Below are 25,879 nucleotides of genomic sequence, written 5' to 3'. Positions count from 1 at the left end.
GAGACCTATAATATTTTTGATGAAAAACAGTATAATAGGGGTCCTTTAATTATTGTATAGTTAGGTTCTGTGTCTAAAACATGCAGTTATTGGACAACATGCTAATGCACTGTATCTTTTCATTAAACTAAGCTGTTATCTTTCCCTTTCGTTTCAATATCAGTATTTATTCTAGTCCTGGTCTTATTTCACTGTGACCTGAAAACTACCTTATGCGTGTGAAGTTGTGAATTGCTCCCAGCTCCATATTCCACCACCTTTTTAAAGCATGCCGTATTGGATGTTGTTGATGTACTGGAGCTCTGAGCGTAAGCACTTGCACTTTGCATGGATTGTGTAAGTAGAAAATAACTTAATTCCCAGCTGCTCTGATAAAGCTGATCAGGGGTCAGGGTGGACGGTTATGTTTGCACTATTCAAGTGTAAATGTATGAAATCACGTATAATGTGTCCACTGTTAGTAAAGTAGCAGATCCATGAAGAAATATAAGATGAAACAGCAAAACGTTTTCCTTTTGTGTCATGCAGGTGGGAAGGAGAACAAGATGCCAATCCTCATCTCCAAGATTTTCAAGGGCCTGGCTGCTGACCAGACGGAGGCCCTTTATGTTGGGGACGCCATATTGTCTGTCAATAGCTACGACTTAAGGGAGGCCACACATGATGAGGCTGTGCAAGCACTGAAAAAAACTGGCAAAGAAGTCATCCTCGAAGGTAAGATTTATTTCACTCAGAAAAACAGAAAATGAAACACTCTTTTTGTCTGAGGAAGTCTTCTGTAATCGCTGTCTTTCTTTTTTGTCTCTGCTTTGCTGTTAAAACGTTCTGCCAGGAGATAACACTTGTGAAATATGTCACAACTTTTTCTATCATATTTATTTCAAAAATATAATCCTCAGAGCAGTCAAAATAAGATTATTCTCCTTCATGACAAAGGAGCATTTCCCTTTCTTCACTAGCTGCCCCAGATATATGCACAGATGAAAACAAAGGAAACTTTTGATACTTGAATATGTTTTGCTGCATTTCTCCTGCAGTTTGGTTCATTTTCCCTAAAGGGCCATATGTGACGAGCCGAGAGACAATCTGTTAAGTAACAACTTTGATCAGACATCCTCAGAAACATCAAAATAATGAGTTGAAAGGGAGAGGAAACCAAATATTGAGAATATTGTCGTGGCTCACACCTCTGTCGTCCATCAAACGCTGTTAATAACAGAAAGTATTGTGTTGCTCTTGGTGTCAGGACTGAGAACTGTTGAAAACGTACACGGTAAGACCGGCTATACTGTAACAAGGTTTTCAGTGGAGTCAGCAGGTATTTGAAATAGTTTGTAGCGTAACTCTGTCTCTTTTTGTCTCATGTTTACAGTAAAGTAATTTGCTGGATGGGTTTGTGTATGCAAGTTTGTCTTCAAGCATCAGTCAGGTGTGACTTCTCTTAATATGAGAGGTGATCTTTAGCTGTGAGGACAGAAGAGTGGGATTAAAAACAATCTGTCGTCTTGCCAACTGATTGCATCACAGGAATTCTCCGTGGCCTCCCAGGAAGCTGGGTTGAATTGATGATTTGCTACAAATGCAAAGATTCTAGAGTTTGATTGATGTATTGAATGTTGCTATTCAAAAAGAATATGTTTCCATCAGGAGCAGTAAAACTTGACATTTTGTTTCTTCACGTTTATTTATTTCTTCTATTGATCTTTATATTCTCTGTGTTTAAAAGTCAGTGTTACGAGAGCGTGCTTGCCCACAGAGTCCAAACAGAAGCTAGCAGTTATGAGCAGCGATGTGAGTCGAACTGACACTTCAGACCTTATGTGCTCTCAATGTATATTTTCAGATGAAAACCTAGTTCGCCAAAGGGTTTCTAAGGTAACTGTGCCCACACACACCCAAATTCTTACGTGTTTCGAACAAAAGGATAACTAATGCAACACGACATCAAATGTGCTTTTGAGAAAGTAAATGTCGGAAAGTAAATCTAGAGTTACCAGTTTTCCGTGTAACAGCATTTCTGTGGGTTAGCTTGCACGGTGGGCTAGCGTCAGTAACGTCAGTCAGCGGAGCAGGTACAGCCAGGGGAAATCATTGCAAATCCCCCTGCCTTAAGTTTGTCCACAGTCAGGCAGAAAAGTGTTGATATCAGACGGCTCAACCAGCGCTGCTCTGTGATCCGTGCGTGCGTGTGTGTGTGTGTGTGGCTGACCAAATGACTGAGAAGCTTTCAAATAATTGTAGATAGAGGAAATAAAGAGTGAATGTTTTTAGTGCACAGTTAAGGGCTATGAGCTTTCTAGATCCAGTTTTCAAGATTCAGATTTGCCTTTCAATACTATTTGTGCATCATCAAAAAATACTTGAGTGCATTTGACATGTGGTCCAAGTAAGATGTTTGCTTTGGTTTATTCAGAAACACTGTCCGAAACAGACTCCTACTTGGCACTACTCCAGTGCTTAAGGTCAGAGTCGCAGTCTTTCCTACAGCACAACAACAAACAAGCCACCACTGCTGCGCTTAAGGCACTTTTCTCTGTGAAATTCACAATGCAGACGGCCTTGACTGAGATCACTGCCTACATCACATTAAAATATCTGGAATGTGTGAACAGTAATACTTGAATCTGTCAGATAAGTACTTTCACAACATCTAGGTGAGTTACATTACAAGCCTGAGTGGCATTCTGCGCTTGTGGCAGGATTTTTCCTTTTTAACCTTTTGAGAGTCAAGAGGAAGAAGAAATATTTTTGCCTGTATTAAACCGATTTCCGCTCACTAAGATTAGTGGAAATTAGATTGTAATAACAGCACATGTAAGGTATTAAATCTGAGCTCTGCCTTAAACCTTAAGCAGTATAATCAAGGTGAGGAATGTTTTCAAGGTGTATGTATTTTTCTTTCAGTGAGTGAAAGTCCAAATTGTCTAAATGCCTAACATTAACAGACTAGAAAACAAGAAAATTACTTTTAAGATTGGTTTTGAAAAGCGTTTGGTGTTATAGCTGATATGGCACAGCTGTAAATAGGTTTACCATTGTTCACTTTATAGATTTTTAATCAATCATGTGAATATCATGTCCCACACAGTTGCTTAGCAGCCATAAGCAGATGAAAGGGGCAGCACTGTTGAGTGTTAATATTTGTAAAACTTCTGCATCCTGCTTTCCTAAATCTGTTTATAAAAAAATAAAATATGTTTCCAATAGGATGCCCTCTGCACGCTCCTCTTTCTCTGTAATCATGTCTCACCATACATCAAAATGGTGATGGAATAATCAGTGTGTGTCAGCAGGAGAGGAACAGTAACCACCTGAGAGGGTCAGATAAATATAAGAGACCAGATGAAACCATATAACCACAGGCCCCTTCATTTCCGCCCAGCGACATTTACAGCCTGACTGCGTGTGTTTGTGTATGGCCGTATAAGCACATGGACTGTTAGCATTCGTGTGTGTGTGTGTGTGTGTGTGTGTGTGTGTGTGTGTGTGTGTGTGTGTGTGTGTGTGTGTGTGTGTGTGTGTGTGTGTGTGTGTGTGTGTGTGTGTGTGTGTGTGTGTGTGTGTGTGTGTGTGTGTGTGTGTGTGTGTGTGTGTGTGTGTGTGTGTGTGTGTGTGTGTGTGTGTGTGTGTGTGTGTGTGTGTGTGTGTGTGTGTGTGTGTGTGTGTGTGTGTGTGTGTGTGTGTGTGTGTGTGTGTGTGTGTGTGTGTGTGTGTGTGATAAAGAGCAGGCTGGTGTATCCACAAGTGTGTGTTTATGTGGGAAGGGAAAGGACGAGGACAAAGAAGATAGGTACATAAGTCACCTTAACATTTCACCGCCTGCTTTATTATCACACCTGAATGTGCTATATATAAGATACAGACTCATACAGGGTTGCAGTCACAATAAAAGGTGGATTAATAAAGATTTAGCTAAATCTTCAGTGTGAGAACATCATGGAGCAATTCAACATGGCTTGATGGAGCAACAATGAACACATGTGAAATAAAAAATAAATTGGGAGAGAAATAAAAGAACAAAGCAGACATGTGAGGCAGCTCTACAGGACCAAACCACAAAGCCTGACAGAAAATCACACACACAACCACATTCTACACACACTCCCACATGGTGTGAAACAGAGACGCAGGATAAATTGGCTACAAAGGTCAGGGCACCGAGGTAAGTGTGAGTGTGTGTGCATGGGAATGTGTTCATTGGGAGAAGATGCATGTCAGTGTCTCTGTGTGTGAGTGCTGTTCATGTATCCGAGAAGTCAAATTACTAGTACATTATGTTTTGAAGTGCAGAGGAAGAATGTAATACTATTGATTGAGCTGCTGAGGCATGTTGTGAAACCCATAGTGTGGATGAGTGGCTGCTCAGAGCTGTTGTACAACTACCTCATTTATATTCTAGTTTTGGTAGCCAGTAGCAGACTTGACCCTCTTACTTGGTGGCTTAAGACTTTGCTATATTCACAAAGAAACAGTGTGTACAATATGTCCTCAGACCACATCTAAAAGCAAAAGTGTTTTAGGGATTCCAAGCGGCCACACACAGAAGCGGTAGGTACGAAAAACCTGTCATTATAGAGAGGAGTGCGATGTTAGAAAACGCAGCCCGTCAATTCCGTCTCCAGAAATGGGTGGGAATAGGGGGTTTTATCTCACATTATTAGAAGCAATATGGTGCTTGTAGTTCTCAAAGTGCCAAACTATACATCTGAGCAGTGTTTTCCTAAAATCATGACCCAGTTTCTCAAGAAAATCAACAGACCTTTTTGTGAGCAGTTTGATGTAGGAACTTTTTCTTTCTACCAAACTACACCCATCAACCATATCTCAGTGCAGAAAGACACATGCATTTATTTATTTATTTATGGGAAAGAGGTTCATAAAAACGTCAAAATGTTATTATTATTTTTTGTTTGAAAGTTAATTGTAACATTTTGGTTTCCTGAAATGCTTTAAATACCGCAATGACAGCCAAAAACCTGGAAGCAGTCATTCGCAACACCAATAGGTGATGTCACATTGACTAAACTTCTTATAGTCAATTGATCTATTCTATGTAAGTTAATAGAGTAACACAATACAGATAGAGACCTGTTTTCTTAAATGAGTTAATTTTTGGAAGAGTCATACTTCTTTTGTATTTCTGGTCCATATGGGGAGCTCTTTCAGCTGGCACCTAGACTGAAAGTTTCCATTAAAAAGTACATCCAGCCTCTTTCTGACGAGAATGTTTGACAGACTTGTTCCATGTGGTGAGGTCCATTTTTCTTCTTGGTGAGGATAATGTCAGCCTGAATTTTCAGGACAATTTACTTGGAAATCCAGGGGTCATCATTTTCTGATTGTCTGTGCACGAGGGTATAAGGGACAGAATGAGATAGAAAGACAGAGATACTTTTCCTCTACCAAGACATTTCTGAACACAGCTGTTTGTGTCTGTCCTGCCTTTTGTTAATGTAGGTGTGCTCAGGAATAATACACATAAAAACACACAGATGTATTCAATAGACTTAGTTATGGATGCTCTATGGTTTCAGTCTTTTCATTGTCTAAAAGTTATTTTAGTAGGACATATCTTGTTTGATAATTAGAGTCTCCTCATTTCTGTTATCCCCATTGGGCTGTTGGCCAATGTGTAAGCATGAACTATTGATACACTTTGTAAAATATGTCATGTTTCAAGCCAAAGTATGATGAACTGTTTTATCAGGACTGTAAGGCTTTACCTGAATCAGACATATTTGATTTGAATCTGATTTGGCTTTGACGTCCAAAAGTTGTTTGATGTATCAATGATGGACAATTTGACTGATATGTTTCCATGAGTGTAAAATCACCCGACAATCGCTATGTTTTCACTATTGTTGTGTCTTTGTAAGCGTAGAATAAGCCCATCAAATCGACATGGTCCTCTTCCATAGAGTCAGCCATGTCGCACCACCATATTTGTACAGTAGCCCAGAGTGGAATGGACAAACCAAACTTTCTGGAGACCACAATAGGATCATTAACCCACTGGGGAGGGGTGAGCATAGCAGTATTTAGTTGTTTTAAACAGCCTTTTGGCAAACAAGATGATATTTTCTTATGGTGGTGCCCAATCTCCTGTGTGACATGAATTTCTGGCCTGCTAAATGTTGTTTTAGTTGTTTGGATTCTACTGATTTGAAGAAGTCGCTGGCTGGACACAACTCTGGCATGCGTTCAGAGTGGACTGGGTGCCAGTGTGCTCGCCCACCTGTGGATTGTTTGCAAATAAAAATGAAAGATGCTAGCCGTGTGGGAGAAAGATCAGTAACATGCAGTGCATGAGACAAGTTTCTTTCCAGAAAAGCGACTGCAATCAGATTTTGGAGAAACAACTACCACTGTTTTCCAGCACTTTGTACTTCATGCGTCAGGACAGACAGTGAACCCTGCTTGTCTTTGTTTGCTTGGCGCATGAGAGGATGAATTGCAATAACAACAAAAACATTGGCACAGGCTATCTGCAAAACAGTTTTTATATAAAACATCAGTATCGTTTCAGAATTTCATATTTTGTATATCCCTTAAAGAGCCTGTGACAGCTTCCCAACAATGAAATATTGGGCTACTAGTAATCTCGAACCGTCAGTTTAAAAAAGAAAAAGCGATACCGTTCCGATAAATATCAATAATTTCGAACATCGCGGGGAAATTCCTTCGACTCATTTTGAAGTTTTGGGGGAAGCCGGAAGTGACGTCAATGCGGGAACGCTTCACTGTTCGGCGAGAGAGCCAAACACGGACAAAGTGTGTTGTCATGCGTAGAAATGGTGAATTACTGAGTTTAGGCACGTTAATAACGTTTTAATGAAGTTGACTACAGTATATTCATATTTGTCAGTGCTTTCATGTCAATTCGGTGAACATAAACATAAATGATCGTGGTGAAGATGATGATTAAATTAGGATTAAAATCGGAGCTGCTGAATTTCCTCCCGTAGGATGTGATATAAAAACAAATCGATTATTTTTTTAGTTGTAAACTCAAGTGGATGAAACTACATTTATTAGTGCTTTGATGTCAATGCGGCGAACATATGATAGATGAAATGATCGTGAGAATGATGATTAAAAATCGTTTGTTTGAGCCGGTCTACATTTCCTGATGAGAAAACAAACCGATGCTTTTTGTAGTTGGAGTACACCAACATGGATTTACCATTTACCACAATGTTGGGGAAATTAATGGATAAAATGCACGGATTATTATTATTATTATTATTATTATTCCCACTCCGATCGGGACACTAGGTCCACCGTTTCTCCGCAGCGAGGCTCCCCCCCGTTGACAGTTTACGTGGGCTGGGCTGGGTGCAGTGGCGGACTGCCCATCAGGACGAATCCCGATGGGCCGGTACCGAAGTGGGCCGGTCGGATAAGTCACTAGTACATCCCCCACTCCCCCAGTTGACAAACCCATGTTAGAGAGCTACAATAAATAACTAATTGTATTGAACAAATGTACTGAATTGCATACAAACAAGATGTCTGACGAGCAGACTGATTGTTGATCAGTTTTGGTAATGTATAAAAGTGTTCATAATATTACATAATTTTAGGTTTTAGTACAAGGACAGGACATTCAGCTCTTTAGAGAGCTGAGGAGTGCAGAGAGTAGCAGTTAGTTACATTTTGCTTTGAGAGATAAAAAGTATATTTTTTTATCTACAGGCTCTTCAAGGACATGTGTGAATATAGTCCATCAAAAAATGATACATACCACATAGTTTTTTTAAGCAAGGCCAGCAGAAATATATACGCCAGCCCTATCTCTCTGCACTGATCCAAGTCTGGTTAAGTGAGTGATATATGGAATATAATGACTTTGGGGAGTTTAAAGCTCCTTATTCGGACATAGCATGCTTCTGGCTAAGGCTGTCTGTACTAAATACATTCTTTGTCTAAAATTATTTTCAAAGCGTACAGGTTCTGTTATTGAAGCAACATAAGCCTCAGTTGTGTTGGCTGTTCACATATGATATCATCTGTAAATAGACAGTGCTCATGTATGCAAGCACATGCACTTGGATATGAATTTGCACACACATATTTCTGTACTGCTGATTCAGAGGGGTCACCCATGTCAATCAATCAATTAATGTTTATTTATATAGCCCAATATCACAAATGTTACATTTGTCTCAGTGGACTTCACAGTTTGTACAGAATATCAGTATGACAGTACGACACCCTCTGTCCTTAGACCCTCACATCGTACAAGGAAAAACTTGTTTAAAGGGGAAAATGGGAGAAACCTCAGGGAGAGCAACAGAGGAGGGATCCCTCTCCAAGGACGGACAGACGTGCAATAGATGCCGTGTGTAAATACGTGTCTCGTATTGGACTTTACCAAACAGGTAGCCAGGGACGCAAGTGAGATTTTCTTAATTCACAGTTTCCGACTGCAAATTCTCAAGTGGTGTTTTTGAGCTAAAATGCCTGAGCCTAGTCAGAGATGTGAGAGTTGCGATTTGTGTGGAATGCTTTCTCAAGTGGCTCTTTTTGTTTGAGAACGTGTGTGGGGTCCTTCTAAAGGCCATTTAACACTGTACTAGGAGAAACATGGTCAAATCTATAGTCATCGATCCAAAGAAGTGGTTGATTACAAACAGAAACAGACAGATATTTTCTGTCTTCTGTCTAGGCTTTTGCTGTGAAAGAACAACATATAGATAGTGGCTTGATGTCTGTCTGGTTCTCCCCTGATCGGCCAGCACACTGAAACTAACTAACTAACTAGCTTGAGTAATTTCTTGCATTTAAATAACTGTTTTGATTTGTTCCAGTCAGGCTTTCGTCCAAACCACAGCACCGAGACAGCTCTTGTAAAGGTATTCAATGACATCCACTTAAACACAGACAGTGGCAGAACTTCAGTGTTAGTATTATTAGATCTCAGTGCTGCGTTTGACACTGTTGACCACAACATATTACTCGACCGACTGGAAAACCGGGTGGGACTTTCGGAAACAGTTCTAAATTGGTTTGAATCCTACTTAAAGGACAGAAACAACTTGTTTCTATAGGTAAATACACATCTGAGTTGACAAATATGACATCAAGGCTCCATCTTGGGGCCTCTTCTCTTTAACATATACATGCTACCACTGGCTCAGATAATGAAAAACAACAAAATAAGTTACCATAGCTATGCGGATGACACACACATTTACGTTAGCAGTATTATCTCCACATATACATGTTTAGTATAGAGCGAAGAATGTCTTAACTTTTCAGAGTTTGACCTGAAGGACTAGTACATTTCTCATTCTATCCCTTGTCATGCAGGATTGGTGTAGTCACTGGTGAAACCTTTACCGTAGAGCCATAGTCTGCTGTCCTATTCATTTTTGTTGCTTTGCTGACTTTTACTGTCATCTCAGTCCGTAGGACCCAGAACTCCCCCCCCAAACTAAAAGGCAAATGTATAAGTTAAACTAATAAATAAAGCCATGAAAACTGGACTAGATCCACCTCCACACTAAAAGAATAAACAAAAAGACAACAATAGAGAGCTAAATCCTAACTAAAGATCAGTGTCAGAGCCAGCTCCTTCTCTTCCAGCTTTCCTTTGATTGTGGAGATCAGGAGCACCTGAGTGGAGGCGGAGCCAGGAACAGATCAGGTGCACCCTTACACTGAGGATAGAAAGAACCAATAGGTGCGACGCCCGCGTAACAATCTCTTCTGATTACACTTTTGTCATATCTGGAAGACCAATTTAAAGCTGAGGATTGGACATGCATCTTTTTCTCAATTTGATCTGTCCGTCAAATTTAATTGGTGAGAAGTTCATCTGCATTTGGTAATATTTGAGTGTTGAATATTTGAAATCTAACATGAATGGTTTGCTGATGAGCTTGTCTGCAATTAAAAAAACATGGTACAAGTTTCTGTCTTCCTAAAATGCACAATTTTGGGATGTCGGTAAATAAATATAATAAATAATTGAAATAATTGTATGAAACCAAACTCGTGTTTTGACTGGAGCTGTACAGTGACGTCAGTGACATGCATGTACTTCATCACCCAATTAAAACCTTCTGGCTCTCGCTCCTGTGACAGAATAATTATTACTTTGAAAATAAACCTTTCCCTTGTAGCCCGACTAAATCTCTCAGCCACATCCCTCCAACTTCTTACTACCTATTGGATCTTTGTTCTCAAAGCCACCTTTGTTCTCTTATCTTTAAAGATATATAAGTGAATTATTTAACAGTAAAGAGATAAAGGATTTTTTTCTTAATTTCATATGTATCATTATCTAGATATAGAATCATTTTAAAGAGCAGTTCAGTGCAGAGTTCAGCTTTGTATAATGTGTTTTAATTGCAAACTAAATTTAACTCTATTCACATTGGTTTCAGATAACCTTCATTGATCTCCTCATTTTGGAGATAAAACATATGTTGCTGTTATTCGTTCATTTTATATAAATAAGTAAAGTTGTCTGTGAAACTCAAGTATAAGAAGTATTAGTAAAGAGAATATAATTGCCTGTATATATTTTCCAGTATGCAGGAGCTGACAGTTATTTTCCGCTTACATTTCACCACAGTACATTTGACACCAACACACAAACGTAGACCGAAAGACACACAGTACTTACTTAGTGTATCTTGTATCAATATGTTGTCTTCACACTGACCTAGATGCAATGATGTTGTGCCCTGTTCCTGTAAAAACCTTAAATTTAGGATTCATACATATCCACCATCTCTGGGTCTTCTCAGGACACAATCAATGTGATGTTACTGACAATGTATTTGGCACCTTCAGAAAAATAAATCCCACCCAGCTGGTGTTCGAATTCTTTCAGGTAAACAATCACAAATAGCCACTGCCCAGTAAAGTCAAACTTGTTTTACTTTAGTTCTGCAGGTTGTTTGGAACCATCCACAACAGTGTCAGATTAATAATTGTCGTATCATGAAAGGATTGTTTTTCTCTCCTCAAGCTTATGGCTCAGTGTTGTTTGTGTATTACGAACGTGTCAAAGAGTGTTACCACAGTAATACCAATTCATGAAAAGCAAATATGAATCTTCTGTTGAAAGCCGACCTATACTGTAAACCTCGCTTTCTTGAAGCCTTTGGATGGGAAAGGAGAGTATGAGCAACACAGTGGATTTACACTGTATTTGCATTTAAAGCAAATCTTCATAGGATAATTCCTGTCCAACCACTCTTCTGCTCTTTGAATGTATTTGACTGAGTTTCTGTCTTGAATCTCTCTGCTGTGAAACCTCTAACCCTCTGGACACACAGCTTGGTTCCTTCTCCTGCAGAGCTGCTGGCCTGTGAGGACATTGTGCTTATGCTCAGCGAGGGAATGGATTCACTCACAAAATAACATAGCTTTATTAAATCACAACTGTCCCTCAGACCCTTAGTCCCTCTGTGGTGTCAAGTTTGCTTAACAGGCCCCCTCTCAACCCCGCTGCCCTGGTCCGGGGCCCCTGGTAAATTGGTGGCCAAGTCTTTGTGCCCCTCTCTCACTTCATTACAGACTCAGACTCCACTGAACCGTCTCACAGTATTGTGCAGCCTCTGCATGAAGGGGAAGTGGGGGTAGGATGAGTAACAGATATGCCAGGGTGTGTATGACGCTATTATTCTAAATAAAATGCATGAAAAACTAAAGGTAAAAATATGAATTAATCCATTCTTCAGCATATCTAAAAACTGGTGATGTACCAGCCGACACGGATTAAATTGACTGATTTTTCAACATGACTACTTAGGATTTAATATGTGTCTATACCTTATTTTATGGTACATAATTTAACTTTTTTTTAATAAACTCTTTACATTTTCTTTTAAAGTCCATCGCTATTTAAAATTCAGAATCACTTGTTGTAAACAAATACTATAAATGAGGTTCCTAGGTCAGACAGCAAGATGCCACTTTGCATCACTCAATGCTTCAGGCAGCAAACAGACCTCTCGACGCACAATTAAAAACGTTTTTGGAAAGTAAGGTTCAAATGTCTACCAGTCAACCCCCCTTTTTATCTGTTCTTGTCCTCTGCCAGACCCTGCGGAAGTTTCCTTCACTTTCACTTTGTTGAATTAGGATAATGAACTCTCCTGACACTATATGCAAAGTAATCAAATCTGTGCTTTGGCAGGATGTGAATTAGTTTAAAAGTCTGATTCGGTGTGCTCTGCCTCTCTCACACTCTTCTCTCGTACCACAACCTCCCAGTGGCGAACCGTCAGGGCCTTCAAGGTATTCAGAGAATACCCTGGAACACTCAGATAAAACAAACAAAAAATCGATTTAATTATATAAATAAAATGTATATAAAATGAATAAATGAGAATTGTATCTGTGTTGATGATCTGTAATATTACAGTGTTACGTTGATTTGTTTGTCCTTCTCGGACCATGCGCTACGCATTTCAGTGGTTTTCTGTTAGAAAAGAAAGCGGGGGGTGTGTGTGTCAGGTCCAGTTGTGATAGACACGGTTCGCCACTGCAACCTCCACACCTCAAGGTTGGCATTTTATCCATGACTTTAATGAGATTGGAACAATGAACTTATTTAAATCATTCAGAACAGGGAAAATCTTTGTTTGGCTGATTGACGCTGCCAGAAAGAGACACCCATTAAATGGAAACACTGGGGACACATGAACCTGACATTTATTAGCTAACTGTACACAGTGTTGTAGAGATCCCTGATAGGAGTCATGATGTACACTTTTTTTAGTTGAAGTTTAATTAAGTTACTTACATAAACTAGTTTTTTACAAGAATCCCTTCAAGTTGTTTTAAAGAGTACATTGTACTTGATTTCCATTACTCATCCACCGTCATATGCTGATGTGATATTAGCTAACATTGGCTGATGGTCTCGTCCATGCTCGTATATTAGTCTTGAATCTGAACGAGTTCTTTTTCTGCATGAATACACTTTTGTTACTGAATATGTAAAATGTTAACAACAATTTGGTAATTTTGAGTTGCATCCTCTTTTGCACAGTTCCTATACCATATTTTTTTAAACAAAAACTAGATACAAATTGACACCATCTAATTTATGATTGGCAGAGTTGACTAAATAATGACTTTAATTTATGTTTACCTCCATTGACCTCAATGTACTTATTGAAAACAGCAAGTGTTCCTGTTACTTTGCAGTTATTTATGATGTTGTTTTGGCACGGGACATCTTTCCTTGTTGGTGGTGTAACATTGAGACATTCTTCGTCAGACATGGTTTACAGAGCCAACAGCATGCTTCTGAGGTCGCTGGCTGGCCAACGGCATTCCAGCTGCTCCCACGGTAACCAGCAGTGGTGGGAGGAAGGACTGGTGTTCAGATTCAGAGCATTGTTTTCCCTTTTATAAGTCACTAACACTTGTTTATTTAATGACTGCCAATGACATTAACTTCCTGGTTTTATGATTAGATACCACAGAAGGCAGTTCAAATTTTGTATAATCAAAGATAACTAAACAAATAAATAATCGAGTGCGGGGATGCAGTCAGAGATTTTGGATGATGTTGTGTAGGAAGGGCTACAGTATGTGTGCAAAGGTAGTGCAATCAACACAATGGAGAGTAATGGCTGGCCAGAGGTTGAAAATATAGACTTGTGACAATTTGGACCGTCCAGGAAACTGTAAAAGAAAGGGCTTTTCAAACCACAGTTAACTGAATTGTGTAAAGACTGAATTGGCGGAAAATGTCTACTCAGGATTTGTGAGGTTCAATGTAAAGACTTTAGCAGAAAAAAAGCTAAGTGGCAGATTCTGCTAAGGGAGCAAAGAAACTACACACACACACACACACACACACACACACACACACACACACACACACACACACACACACACACACATACACAGTCACACACACACACACACACACACACACACACACACACACACACACACACACACACACACACACACACACACACACACACACACACACACACCACACACACACACACACACACACACACACACACACACACACACACACCACACACACACACACACACACACACACACACACACACACACACACACACACACACACACACACACACACACACACTTACAGTACAAAAGTAGTTTCACTGGCTGACAGATAAGCTAAAGTAATAACAGTGCCATCTCAGCTAATTTTAGCTCTGTATTGAATGTGCCGCCACTGGTATTCATGGCAACATTTCTGGTTGAGCTTAAATCTATGTTTGGTCTCTCTGTATTGCCTATCTCACTCTTTCTTGTTCATTCCTTTCCTCCGCCCCCATATCTCCATCCCTGTCTCCTCTCCTTTTCATTCACTACTCTGTTTGAAAGCTATCTTGCCTGATTTGTTATGTGGGGCCACAGCTAATGCCTTACATTTCTAATCTGGGAAAAACCAATGTGATCATTTGGAAATCGCCTTTTTTGGATAGTAGTTAATCCTCTTAAATATCTCCTTATATGTTCTACGGTTGGTGTTTTTGCACGGCTCTTACAGCTATGCTTTCTTGGTCCTGCCTTTCTCTAACAACACTTTTACGAATCTTTTATTTGTTTAAGTGTTGCAATAGCTGCATGGCTGAGACATCATAGATATCATATCATCATACATCTAGCCCTTCTATGATGGCTTCCACTTGAAACTAAAATATAGACAGTCCCATTTCCGTTCCCAGTCTTGTGGATGAGCCTGCCGTATTGAGATTGACCACATTCATTTGGAATGGCCTTGGTCCAGCGACAAGGAAGCAGTTGGCCTTCCCATGGTACAAACATCAATGGGTTGGCACGGGAACAAATGGACTCGAGCTCATTTCCATGAAACATTACGTATGCAAATTGACGGCCACTTCAAAGCTGTAGCTGGTACATATTGGTTGCTCATTGATTCCTAGTCTACAGTACACACCCACAATATGTCTTGTTTTGTCTACAAATGTGCATTTGTTTATGGTAAATTGAGCTGATATTGCATAGCAGTAATGAGAAGCAAAGTGATAAGTGAAAATAACTCTTATGGATCCTTCAAATGCTTTTGGGTCATGTGATGTTAGTGTGATTGTGTATGAGACCATACGCAAAACATAAGGTCAGTGGGGCATACAGTAGAACAAAAACCACAGTGGCATCTAAGGGGTCATTGTGCACTCACTACTTGTTTGCTTTATGGCTGGGTCAAATGTGCCAATGCTGATATGACGCCGAAGTTTAATGCAAGCTTTGGGTATTCCGTGCTGTATATAAAAAGCACCATGGCTGGATTATCAGTGATTCCAAAACATAACTATGCTTTTGGATAGGCATTGATTTTGGTGCTCATTTATGTGTGCTAAACCAGGAAGAGTGTGTGAGCAAGTGTTTGCGTCAAAGCCAGACTGTGTGTGTTTTGTAAATGCGTGTTCCAGGAAACCATACTGGTAGACCAGAGTGAGAGAAAGAGTATGTAATGCAGACATTTCCAAAACTCTTGATCCAAAGTGGAGACAAAGTCATTCCTCTCAGTGATTCATTATAGATTTGAGAGAAAAATCTTTAATGGCGAGAGATTTCTATATTTCACATTTGGAGACAATCCACTTCCCAAACCAACCTGAAAATGAACTGACCTCATCTGTGATGAAGGGAAGGGTGGGAGACACATTAGAGTTCCAGGACAATATCATTGAAAGAGAATACGTTCTCAAAAGAAGATGAAGTGCAGACAGAAGGATAGTGAACTTTCCGCTGACTCAGAGAAGCTACTGTGTGTTTATAGGTTTAAACATTAGGTCATGCCCTTTTCTGCTGCTGCTTAAGTCCCCTTCAGACATATTGTGCTGCCAGTTTTAAATGTAGGTATCTTGCTTTTTCCCCATAAAAAGGCAGTTTTCCTACGTAGGAACCACGTGTGAGTACATTCAGTTCCTTTGCCGTAAAAAACAACGTTTTATGATGTTCTTCCATTTGACATTTCTGCATAAAACATTTAGAACCAATCATGGGCGGCCAGAAACACTTAACTGTTAATGCTCGGCTATTAATCATATTAAGGATTTTAAAGTGGACTAACATTTGAGATGGCTTTTATGAGAATGACTAGAGATGGTTTGGTTTTACATTCACAGTTGCGTCTTATTAGTCCTAGACATGATGTACATTACATTACATTGCATTTAGCTGACGCTTTTATCCAAAGCGACTTACAATAAGTGCGTTCGACCAACAAAATACAAACTTGAAGAAAACAGAATCATATAAGTACATCAGGTTGCATAGAGCAAAAACATTTCAAGTGCTACTCAACTGGCTTTAGATAAGCCAGTCCTTTATTAGTATATAAGTGCTTTGTTAATGTACTGCTTGTTTTAAAAAAATAACTATGGCTGCCTGTCTGCCTGGCTGGCTATGGGCTCTATTTGAGGAATGGTGGATCCCCCTCTTTCTCTCCTGTTGTCCTGTGCTGTGACTCTTCTGCTTGCCCTCTGACTACATGCCTCTTGTCCTGTGCAAGAAGAGCACTTCACACTTCCCCGGTGAAACCAGAGCTCTGCCTTCAGCCTTTCGCCTCATGCCACGCCATGTCCTCTGGGCTATTTTTACTCCAGCAGTGGCCACTTCTGCCAAACCCATACCACAGCCTACTTGTGTGTGTGTGTGTGTGTGTGTGTGTGTGTGTGTGTGTGTGTGTGTGTGTGTGTGTGTGTGTGTGTGTGTGTGTGTGTGTGTGTGTGTGTGTGTGTGTGTGTGTGTGTGTGTGTGTGTGTGTGTGTGTGTGTGTGTGTGTGTGTGTGTGTGTGTGTGTGTGTGTGTGTGTGTGTGTGTGTGTGTGTGTGTGTGTGTGTGTGTGTGTGTGTGTGTGTGTGTGTGTGTGTGTGTGTGTGTGTGTGTGTGTGTGTGTGTGTGTGTGTGTGTGTGTGTGTGTGTGTGTGTGTGTGTGTGTGTGTGTGTGTGTGTGTGTGAGATAAAAAAAAAAAATAGATGAGAGCAGAATAGAGCTGGGCAATGTGCCAGAATGAAATACAATAGATTCTGATAATTATTGTTTGTGATTGGAAAATTACAAAAAAGGGGCAAATACATTTGCCCCTTTTGGGTCATTCATACAGTACATATTACAAAACAGCCAATACTTAAAATCCCATTGACCACATTGACTAATGCCAGCATGAAAACAGATGAACCACTGTTGTCTAATTGGCAGGAATCAACCAATTTCAGTCAATACATCACTTTTGTTGTCCTCAAAGAGCAATTGGTTATGCATGCTGTGAAATAACAAGATAAAAAGGACACGAATCACATGGAATAAACTAATTCAGTTAAATATAAATGACATTTATCTAGAAAGTTCTTCCACAGCTTTTACATTCCCCAACGTGTCAGCCATGCCAGTCGGCTCACAGCTGGAAGAAACCACTTCCTCCCCCACACGGTTATGAGTGTGGGCTGCACATGTGATGGCAGAATGCACTGTGCATGCAGAGGGTCATAAATTGACTGAATTCTTATTTAATGGGATGCTGGCAAATGATCACATGTAATGGAAGAGTATGCTGTTGATTACAGTGCATGTTTACAATTAAATTAAATTGGATTACTTTTAATCAAAACATGCCATGAGACCAAGTATTGTTTTTTCAAATCTGCATTTGCCCCCATATAAGTTCACAATTAAAAGGCATGAATTAAATATTGAAATCATGCAAAATCCCTGAGCACAACTTGCCTTTGAGATTTCTCCGGAAATGTACCAGACATTTCTGACCCGACCCTAGTTAGACCTTTTCTTTTTCTTCATGAAAGAGCATGATAAGCACTGTATAAGAGCTGAGGAATCTGAAGTGATGGATCATTCTTTACAGATCTGTTTAAAGCTGTCAAGTGCTACAGCTTTCTACTCATCTCAGAACCTGGAGGCTCCATATTCAAATCCCAAATTCCTTTTTCTCTGCCTCCTCGGTGCTCTTGTACTTCTTTAGCCTGTACGCTTGATCTAATTCTCTCTCTCACACTCTTGCTCTGTTTCAGTGAAGTACATCAAGGAGATGTCGGCCTTCTTTAAAAACTCGGGGTCCCCCGGGGCCGCCCTCCCCTGGGACTCTCCCCCCTCCACCCCTCAGAGGGGCACTGAACTCTCACCTGCTGAGGGGAAGGAGCCCCGCAGCATCCCGCTAAAGATGTGCCAGGTATTACGGAGACAGTGCCCCCCAGACACAGAACACAGGTACAACACGTTACAAGTTGTATGTAACATTTTGATATGTATAGCTCTTAAGAAGAAAACAATCTAACAGATCTCATCTTGAAAATAACAAATTGGTTCAGAGAGAATATTGTAAAAGTCACTTCCCATCTCCTTCACATATTCTCTTTTTTATTGAAAACCTCTTCACCCTAAAGCTTGTGTCTCTTTGCCATTCCTCTTTTATTCCTCTAACTTTCTCCTTAGGGTTAGAGGTTAATGTTGACTCCCTGCTTACTTATCTCGGTCTTGCTCTCGTCTGCCAGGTATTTCGAGGTGATTTCAGCCAACAGAAAGAACTCCGTGTTCCTGCGGGCTATAGACCCAGCCATGGCTCAGTCCTGGTTCAATGCCATCCAGACCGGCACTGCCAACCTTCTACCCCGATTGAAGGGGGAGATGAAGAGCATGCAACTTGGCATTGATGTCAAACATCTGGGTTGGATTACAGAGCAGGTATGCAATACATGATCCATACTGGAAAACTCACTTTGAAATATTTAGTAGTCTTTATGTGTGTGTTAAAGGTCCCCTATTATACTGTTTTTCCTCAATATATTATAGGTCTCAGATATATACAAACATGTCTCTGAAGTGTTAGGCTCCAAATACCAAACAGATCACCCATTGTAGCATCCCATAATCCCCTCTGTTTCAGCCCTGTTTCAAAAGTGCTGATTCTCTGTCTGTTACTTTAGATGAAAATAAGGAGCCACTCCCCTCTGAGAGATATTTGGGGGTGGGGGTTACACAAGCCAAACATTCGTTATGAGCTTATGACATCATAAAGTGGCCAAAATCTGATCAGCTCATTTTCAGACAGGTTTTTATATAAATGGATATAAAAAGAGAGTTTTTTTTTTCCTGAAACTTTCAGAATCTCTTTACACAGAGGAGTCTATGTACAGTGGGGCAAAAAAGTATTTAGTCAGCCACCAATTGTGCAAGTTCTCCCACTTAAAAAGATGAGAGGCCTGTATTTTTAATCCTAGGTATACCTCAACTATGAGAGACAAAATGAGAAAATAAAAATCCAGAAAATCACATTGTCTGATTTTTAAAGAATTTATTTGCAAATTATGGTGGAAAATAAGTATTTGGTCAATAACAAAAGTTCATCTCAATACTTTGTTATATACCCTTTGTTGGCAATGACAGAGGTCAAATGTTTTCTGTAAGTCTTCACAAGGTTTTCACACACTGTTGCTGGTATTTTGGCCCATTCCTCCATGCAGATCTCCTCTAGAGCAGTGATGTTTTGGGGCTGTCGCTGGGCAACACGGACTTTCAACTCCCTCCAAAGATTTTCTATGGGGTTGAGATCTGGAGACTGGCTAGGCCACTCCAGGACCTTGAAATGCTTCTTACGAAGCCACTCCTTCGTTGCCCGGGCGGTGTGTTTGGGATCATTGTCATGCTGAAAGACCCAGCCACGTTTCATCTTCAATGCCCTTGCTGATGGAAGGAGGTTGTCACTCAAAATCTCACGATACATGGCCCATTCATTCTTTCCTTTACACGGATCAGTCGTCCTGGTCCCTTTGCAGGAAAACAGCCCCAAAGCATGATGTTTCCACCCCCATGTTTCACAGTAGGTATGGTGTTCTTTGGATGCAACTCAGCATTCTTTCTCCTCCAAACACGTCTAGTTGAGTTTTTACCAAAAAGTTCTATTTTGGTTTCATCTGACCATATGACATTCTCCCAATCCTCTTCTGGATCATCTAAATGCTCTCTGGCAAACTTCAGACGGGCCTGGACATGTACTGGCTTAAGCAGGGGGACACGTCTGGCACTGCAGGATTTGAGTCCCTGGCGGCGTAGTGTGTTACTGATGGTAGCCTTTGTTACTTTGGTCCCAGCTCTCTGCAGGTCATTGACTAGGTCCCCCCGTGTGGTTCTGGGATTTTTGCTCACCGTTCTTGTGATCATTTTGACCCCACGGGGTGAGATCTTGCGTGGAGCCCCAGATCGATGGAGATTATCAGTGGTCTTGTATGTCTTCCATTTTCTAATAATTGCTCCCACAGTTGATTTCTTCACACCAAGCTGCTTACCTATCACAGATTCAGTCTTCCCAGCCTGGTGCAGGTCTACAATTTTGTTTCTGGTGTCCTTTGACAGCTCTTTGGTCTTGGCCATAGTGGAGTCAGTATAAAAGACACCTGTCTTTTATACTGATAACGAGTTCAAACAGGTGCCATTAATACAGTTAACGAGTGGAGGACAGAGGAGGCTCTTACAGAAGAAGTTACAGGTCTGTGAGAGCCAGAAATCTTGTTTGTTTGTAGGTGACCAAATGCCTATTTTACCGAGGAATTTACCAATTAATTCATTAAAAATCCTACAATGTGATTTCCTGGATTCTTTCCCCCCATTCTGTCTCTCATACTGTAGTTGAAGTGTACCTAGGATGAAAATTACAGGCCTCTCTCATCTTTTTAAGTGGGAGAACTTGCACAATTGGTGGCTGACTAAATACTTTTTTGCCCCACTGTATACAATACATGAAAAAGTGGATTTTGCATAATAGGTGACCTTTAAGTATGAGATGGTGCCTTTTTTCCAAATGTGTTATGCTTTTGTGCTTGTGTACCGGTTTCCCTTGGCATTTCTGTCATGTATGGTAATCGTGAAGTACCTTATGTTGAATTTAAATAATTTCTCATTTGCAGGTGACCCAGGGTCCAGAGAAGCCGGTGCTGGCCATGTTGACAGACAGAGACCTGCTCCTGTATCCCTCCCTGCCTGAGAGCAAAGAGAGCCTCAGCAGCCCCATCAAGAGTCACCCGCTCATTGCTACCAGGTTTAAACACACACATGCCTGCATTTATACAAAACACCTCATGCAATACTCAATATTTAACAAAACACGTAGCACATTTGCCATTTCATAAACTTCTGTCCTTCACCCTGAGCAGTCCTGTGGCTTGTTTTGGCCCAGCCACGAGAGAACCAGCCCACTCTTTCCATAACTGGACTGTTGGACTTTCTGACTCATAACATTCATTTGGAAAACATTAGTAGATCCAGAAGAATGAGTCATGTGTTTTTCCTTCTTTCTCTCCTCTCCACATCTTGTCACAAACACACATATCCCTTTATTTGCTCCAATCGTTTTCTATAAATTCATTTTATAGAAAGATTTAAATTCATTCCGAGCACCTCTCCCTTGAATCGTCTTCCATTTCAGATCTGCGAAGCTATTTCCGTTGACTCCTTTCAAAGCAAACTCAAAACCCATCTCTTTGCATCTGTCTTGTCAACTAATTTCCATCACCTAGTTTCCATCTACATTAGCATCACTTCAGTCACATGCTTTTATCACATGGCAATACTTATATAATGTTTTTATAATTTAAAAATAATTGTTATGCTATGACGTTTGTATTTAGTTTTTGTCTTTGCTTTTGTTTGCTTTGTACAGCCCTCTGAGGCATTTCTTGTGATTTGGGGCTATAATACATTTTGATTTGATTTATCCTTTTTCTAATCCACATTCTTCTCGTCCTTTTTTCTCCCTATAGACTGGTCCACTCCGGCCCAGGAAAAAGTTCTCCTCTCCAGGACTATGACCTCTCATTTGGCCTGCGCACAGGCACAAAGCAAGGCGTGGACACCCATGTGTTCAGGGTGGATTCTGCCAAAGAGCTGTCCACCTGGACTCATCTGTTGGTGGAGGGCTGCCATAATGCTGCTGAGCTCATCAAGGAGGTCACCACGGGTACAGACACAGAGATTTGTCTCAATGTTCTATATTCATTCCTGCCACACAGTTTTCTAAGCTATGATGAAAAAATCTAACTCTGCTCTGAATGACTCAACCAATGTTCAGCGTTATACTCCCACTGAGGTCATTGCACAGCAAGTGTCTTAATACAATGATTTCACTAAATGCAACATAACAAGAGGAATATCCGTTCTGTTCTACAGTGCATAGGAAAATAACTGTTGTTGTGCAAGCTATGTTAATTCAGTTTGCGGTGGCTGCCTCTATGAGTACTTCAAAGTAAGGAACTGCCAGTTTAAAAGGAATATCAGAAACAAAAGTATTTCATAATGGAAGCATTATTAGCTTAGAATGTATATAAAATACCAACAGTACATTTGTACAATGTTGGCAAGTGCACTTTTTCGCACTTAATTGACAAAAACGGCTCTGTAGCACAATCCATGATCAAAATATGAACAAAGGAAGAGCCCCTCAACCAAAGCTCCATACTGCTGTCACTCTCAGAGTGATTGACAGGTCTTTGACACTTGAGAATGTAAGGCAAGCTATGAAAAATGTGTAAACATGCCTATATTTTATTTGAATATGGATGTGCTGACAATGAAACGTGCTCATTATATCAACCAAACTCCTCAAGATAAAACAATGAATGCTTGGGAACAAGATTATGTGTCTCCTTGCAATCATAAAATATGTGTGCACCTAGGATAAGTAATAAGGGAGCAAGGAACTATTCAACAAAGACACAAAAACATGTTGCTTCATAACAGAGGCCTGTCTAACAAATAAAGATTAGGAGTTATTATGTATTGTTTCTTGTACAATGATTTAGGGAATGTAGTCGCCTGCAACATTTCCTCTGGCTGCATGTTAGACTTGAACTGCGTTTTTGAAAGACTAGCGCTTTTCGTAACCTAATTTTATGAAGAGCTTGAAAATATTCTGTGTGAGTACAGCTGTAAATGGTGTTTTCTATGCTGCATACAGATTCTGCATTTTAGTCATCAAAGTTTATTTTAGAACTAGTAATCCTTGTATGTGAGTTTCAGGCAGCAGGTCAGTGTAGTGTAGTTTTGTTATTATACTGCCCTCTGCTGGTACTATGAGGTGGTGCAAAAAGCTTCAGCATAAAACCTCAAATGGTATAATTTTAGTAACAGAATACAGCTACGCATTCTATTTATCTAAGACTTGTCTTCTCTTAACAATAACTGTTATTTGAATCGTAGTCTTATCCTTTCACTGTCACATCTAAAGGTATCAACACTGTATCAACACTGTAACCCTAAGCTAACAACAAAAGGAGAACACAAAAAATATGTAATATAAATCCAGATTTATTTGAGAACAGTTTCAGACTTATACTGTAAAATCATTACCCTTCTTTTCTCGTCTCTTTGTAAGCCATGTTGTTTTTTCCTACCCTGGCAGCCTGCAGTTGGAATGGGAAGGAGTGTAACCTGGGAGTCCACATTGATGAGGGCTTCACACTATTCACCGAAGAGATGGGTGTCAGGAAAAGTATTCTGCTGCAGCAGCCCTTCGAGCGCCTCAGAATGTCATCAGATGATGGAGTTCGCATGATGTTCCTCGACTTTGGAGGTCCTGAGGCCGAGATTGTAAGTTCATTTGTTCTACTAGACTTTTCCCTCAATGCAGCATTTTTACTAATAACCATACATTTGAGTTCTTATGTTGAGCACTTGAAAGTCGGCTTGGGATGTTGACAGTGTTTCTGATTTAAAGAAATCAAATGGATAATAATAATACAAGTAAAGGTCACACCTCTATTATAATGCCACTGGTATTTCTAAGTTATTTTGACAACATAATCTTGATTTTTACTCTGGAGCCTTTTACAGAGCATTCAATCATTATCTGTCTTTATAAGTGGCTGACATTTCTCAGATTGCATAGCTAACAAATTAGCCTTCAGTTTGACAAATGAGTAAAGTCCAATGCTGATGAAGACCATGACATGAAGAGGTCAGAGGTCAATAATTAACTCATGTCAGATGTACCTGGAATCTGACATGTTTGTTTTGTTTAAATAAACATTTAGCACTTTAGTATAAAAATTCATATTTTTCGTCAAAAATATTGATCATTTACTGACTCAACTTTCTTCCTCGCTCACATTTCCTACTCTGTCTCTTCTTTCAGCAACTGGACCTCCACTCTTGCCCCAAGACCATCGTCTTCATCATCCACTCTTTCCTGTCTGCTAAGGTCAAGAGACTTGGCCTCCTGGCATGATAATGGCCAACCATCCGGAACATCAACGATAGGAATATTCAATAAAACACACAGCCAGAAGACTCAGAGACAGACAGAGGATGTGGCCCTCGTAGGCCTCTAAAATGATCGATTGTGGTCGGGCAACTGCTGGTTTTTCTAGGGGATTGAAGAGAAAATGCAACATTAATGGACCTTTGTTGAACTTGTAGTTGTAATTTAAAGAGAGGTTTTACAGATCAGCAGCCACTTAAGGGATCTGACATCTGTCAAATCTGTTACAGTGGGTCACGACACTTAATGATGGCAAACTGTGTGGAATGACAGCCTGCATCCTAATGTTTCTAAGCTTGAAGTCCCACCCATTTTACGTTTTTTCGCCCCATTGTTCAGTTTTGTTTCATGAGTCACAGCAGGCCTTTGTCATGAGCATCCTTTCATCTTTCAATCTATGTGCTGTGAGCAGTCACAACAAAAGTGATTTCACAAATGTCCTGATTGATGTTGGACAAATATTTGTTCTTATGACATGACTGATCACTACATGATCAATAGTCAGTTGTGAACAATGTAGACAATACAACCCTAACTATTTGCTTGTTATGTAGGTGCTTGAGTTGCATTTACCCTGTATTGACAAGTTCCAAATCAAGTATATTTTTCATTACAGTTGAAAAACGTATTTTTTATTTCCCTCTCTGTCTCTCTTCTTCCCTGTTTGCAGTGTGCTCATCCATGGCCTAACAAAGAGAAATGACTAACAGAATATGTTATAAAAGGTTTTTCTTATTATTGTGTTTTAGATAAACAAATTAATTGGAGAAAAACTTGTAATTGTCCTAACAAAAATACACCTTTCCTGTGTCTGAATGGCTTTTGTCAGACAGTATGACTGCAGTTGTATTTCCTATTAGCACCTGTGAAGTACCAAATAAGAGCACTTGTGTTTTTAGAGTCCTACCAATAAAGGTTGATCCATTATCATGTATTTATATATGACAAACAGTTGGCTGGCTACTTCTCCTCTATAATTAAGCTTTCAAGTACATACCCGTACTGAACTCTTGGAAAACAAGATTACATTCTGTATTTCACAATGTAATCCTGAGAAGGGACAAACGTTTTTCATCAAAATTCACCGATCTGTTTTCTACACAATATCTAACATTTAAATATGTTATTTCACCATATGAAAGATGTTGAGTTGTTTACATCATAAAGTGTATGATTGTACTCTTTTTCTTTACTTTTTGTGTTAACTTAACATCCACAACTTGGGGCCTTTTATCTGTGTCACACTAAACAGACATGTATTAATATATACTTCAAAACTAAAAACCTGTTTGCTTTCAAGAATAAAATGTATTGTATATTCTTATTTAAACAGAGGTGTGCCTTGCAGGGTTGTTTGTATATAAACATGTAATAAACTTTGTTAACTTTTATTGTCCACTTTGCATTGTCTTTATTGACAGAAAGAAACCTTATTTCTTGTGAGTAGCTTACGTGCTAAAGCTACACTATGTTTGCTTGAATTGAAGACCCACTTTATGCTGCATTGCTCTTTAGAATTGTTTTTTGTAAAACTGCTTACTTGTCAACTGTTTTAAGTAGAAAAACACTTTGAAAAAAACCCATTTACCAAAGTAAGCAACAAATTAATTAAGTTAAGTATTTAG

The 25,879-nt window shown here is 39.8% G+C and overlaps 1 protein-coding gene across 1 annotated transcript in view; it reads left to right on the top strand.

Annotated features, from left to right (window-relative positions):
* Positions 1-25,645, top strand: part of snta1 (syntrophin, alpha 1) — a 32,091-nt gene extending 6,446 nt beyond the window's left edge. Inside the window, exons 2-8 of the mRNA XM_034083497.2 lie at positions 529-714; positions 18,019-18,214; positions 18,499-18,688; positions 20,908-21,038; positions 21,760-21,956; positions 23,397-23,584; positions 24,129-25,645. Of these exons, the coding sequence (XP_033939388.1) occupies positions 529-714; positions 18,019-18,214; positions 18,499-18,688; positions 20,908-21,038; positions 21,760-21,956; positions 23,397-23,584; positions 24,129-24,221 (1,181 nt within the window). The 3' untranslated portion in view covers positions 24,222-25,645. The remainder of the gene's footprint in view (positions 1-528; positions 715-18,018; positions 18,215-18,498; positions 18,689-20,907; positions 21,039-21,759; positions 21,957-23,396; positions 23,585-24,128) is intronic.
* The last annotated feature ends 234 nt before the right edge of the window (positions 25,646-25,879 follow it).

This window comes from Pseudochaenichthys georgianus, chromosome 5 (genome assembly GCF_902827115.2).
Source record: "Pseudochaenichthys georgianus chromosome 5, fPseGeo1.2, whole genome shotgun sequence".
NCBI classification, from domain to species: Eukaryota; Metazoa; Chordata; class Actinopteri; order Perciformes; family Channichthyidae; genus Pseudochaenichthys; species Pseudochaenichthys georgianus.
This window is presented reverse-complemented; position numbering and strand designations above follow the sequence as displayed.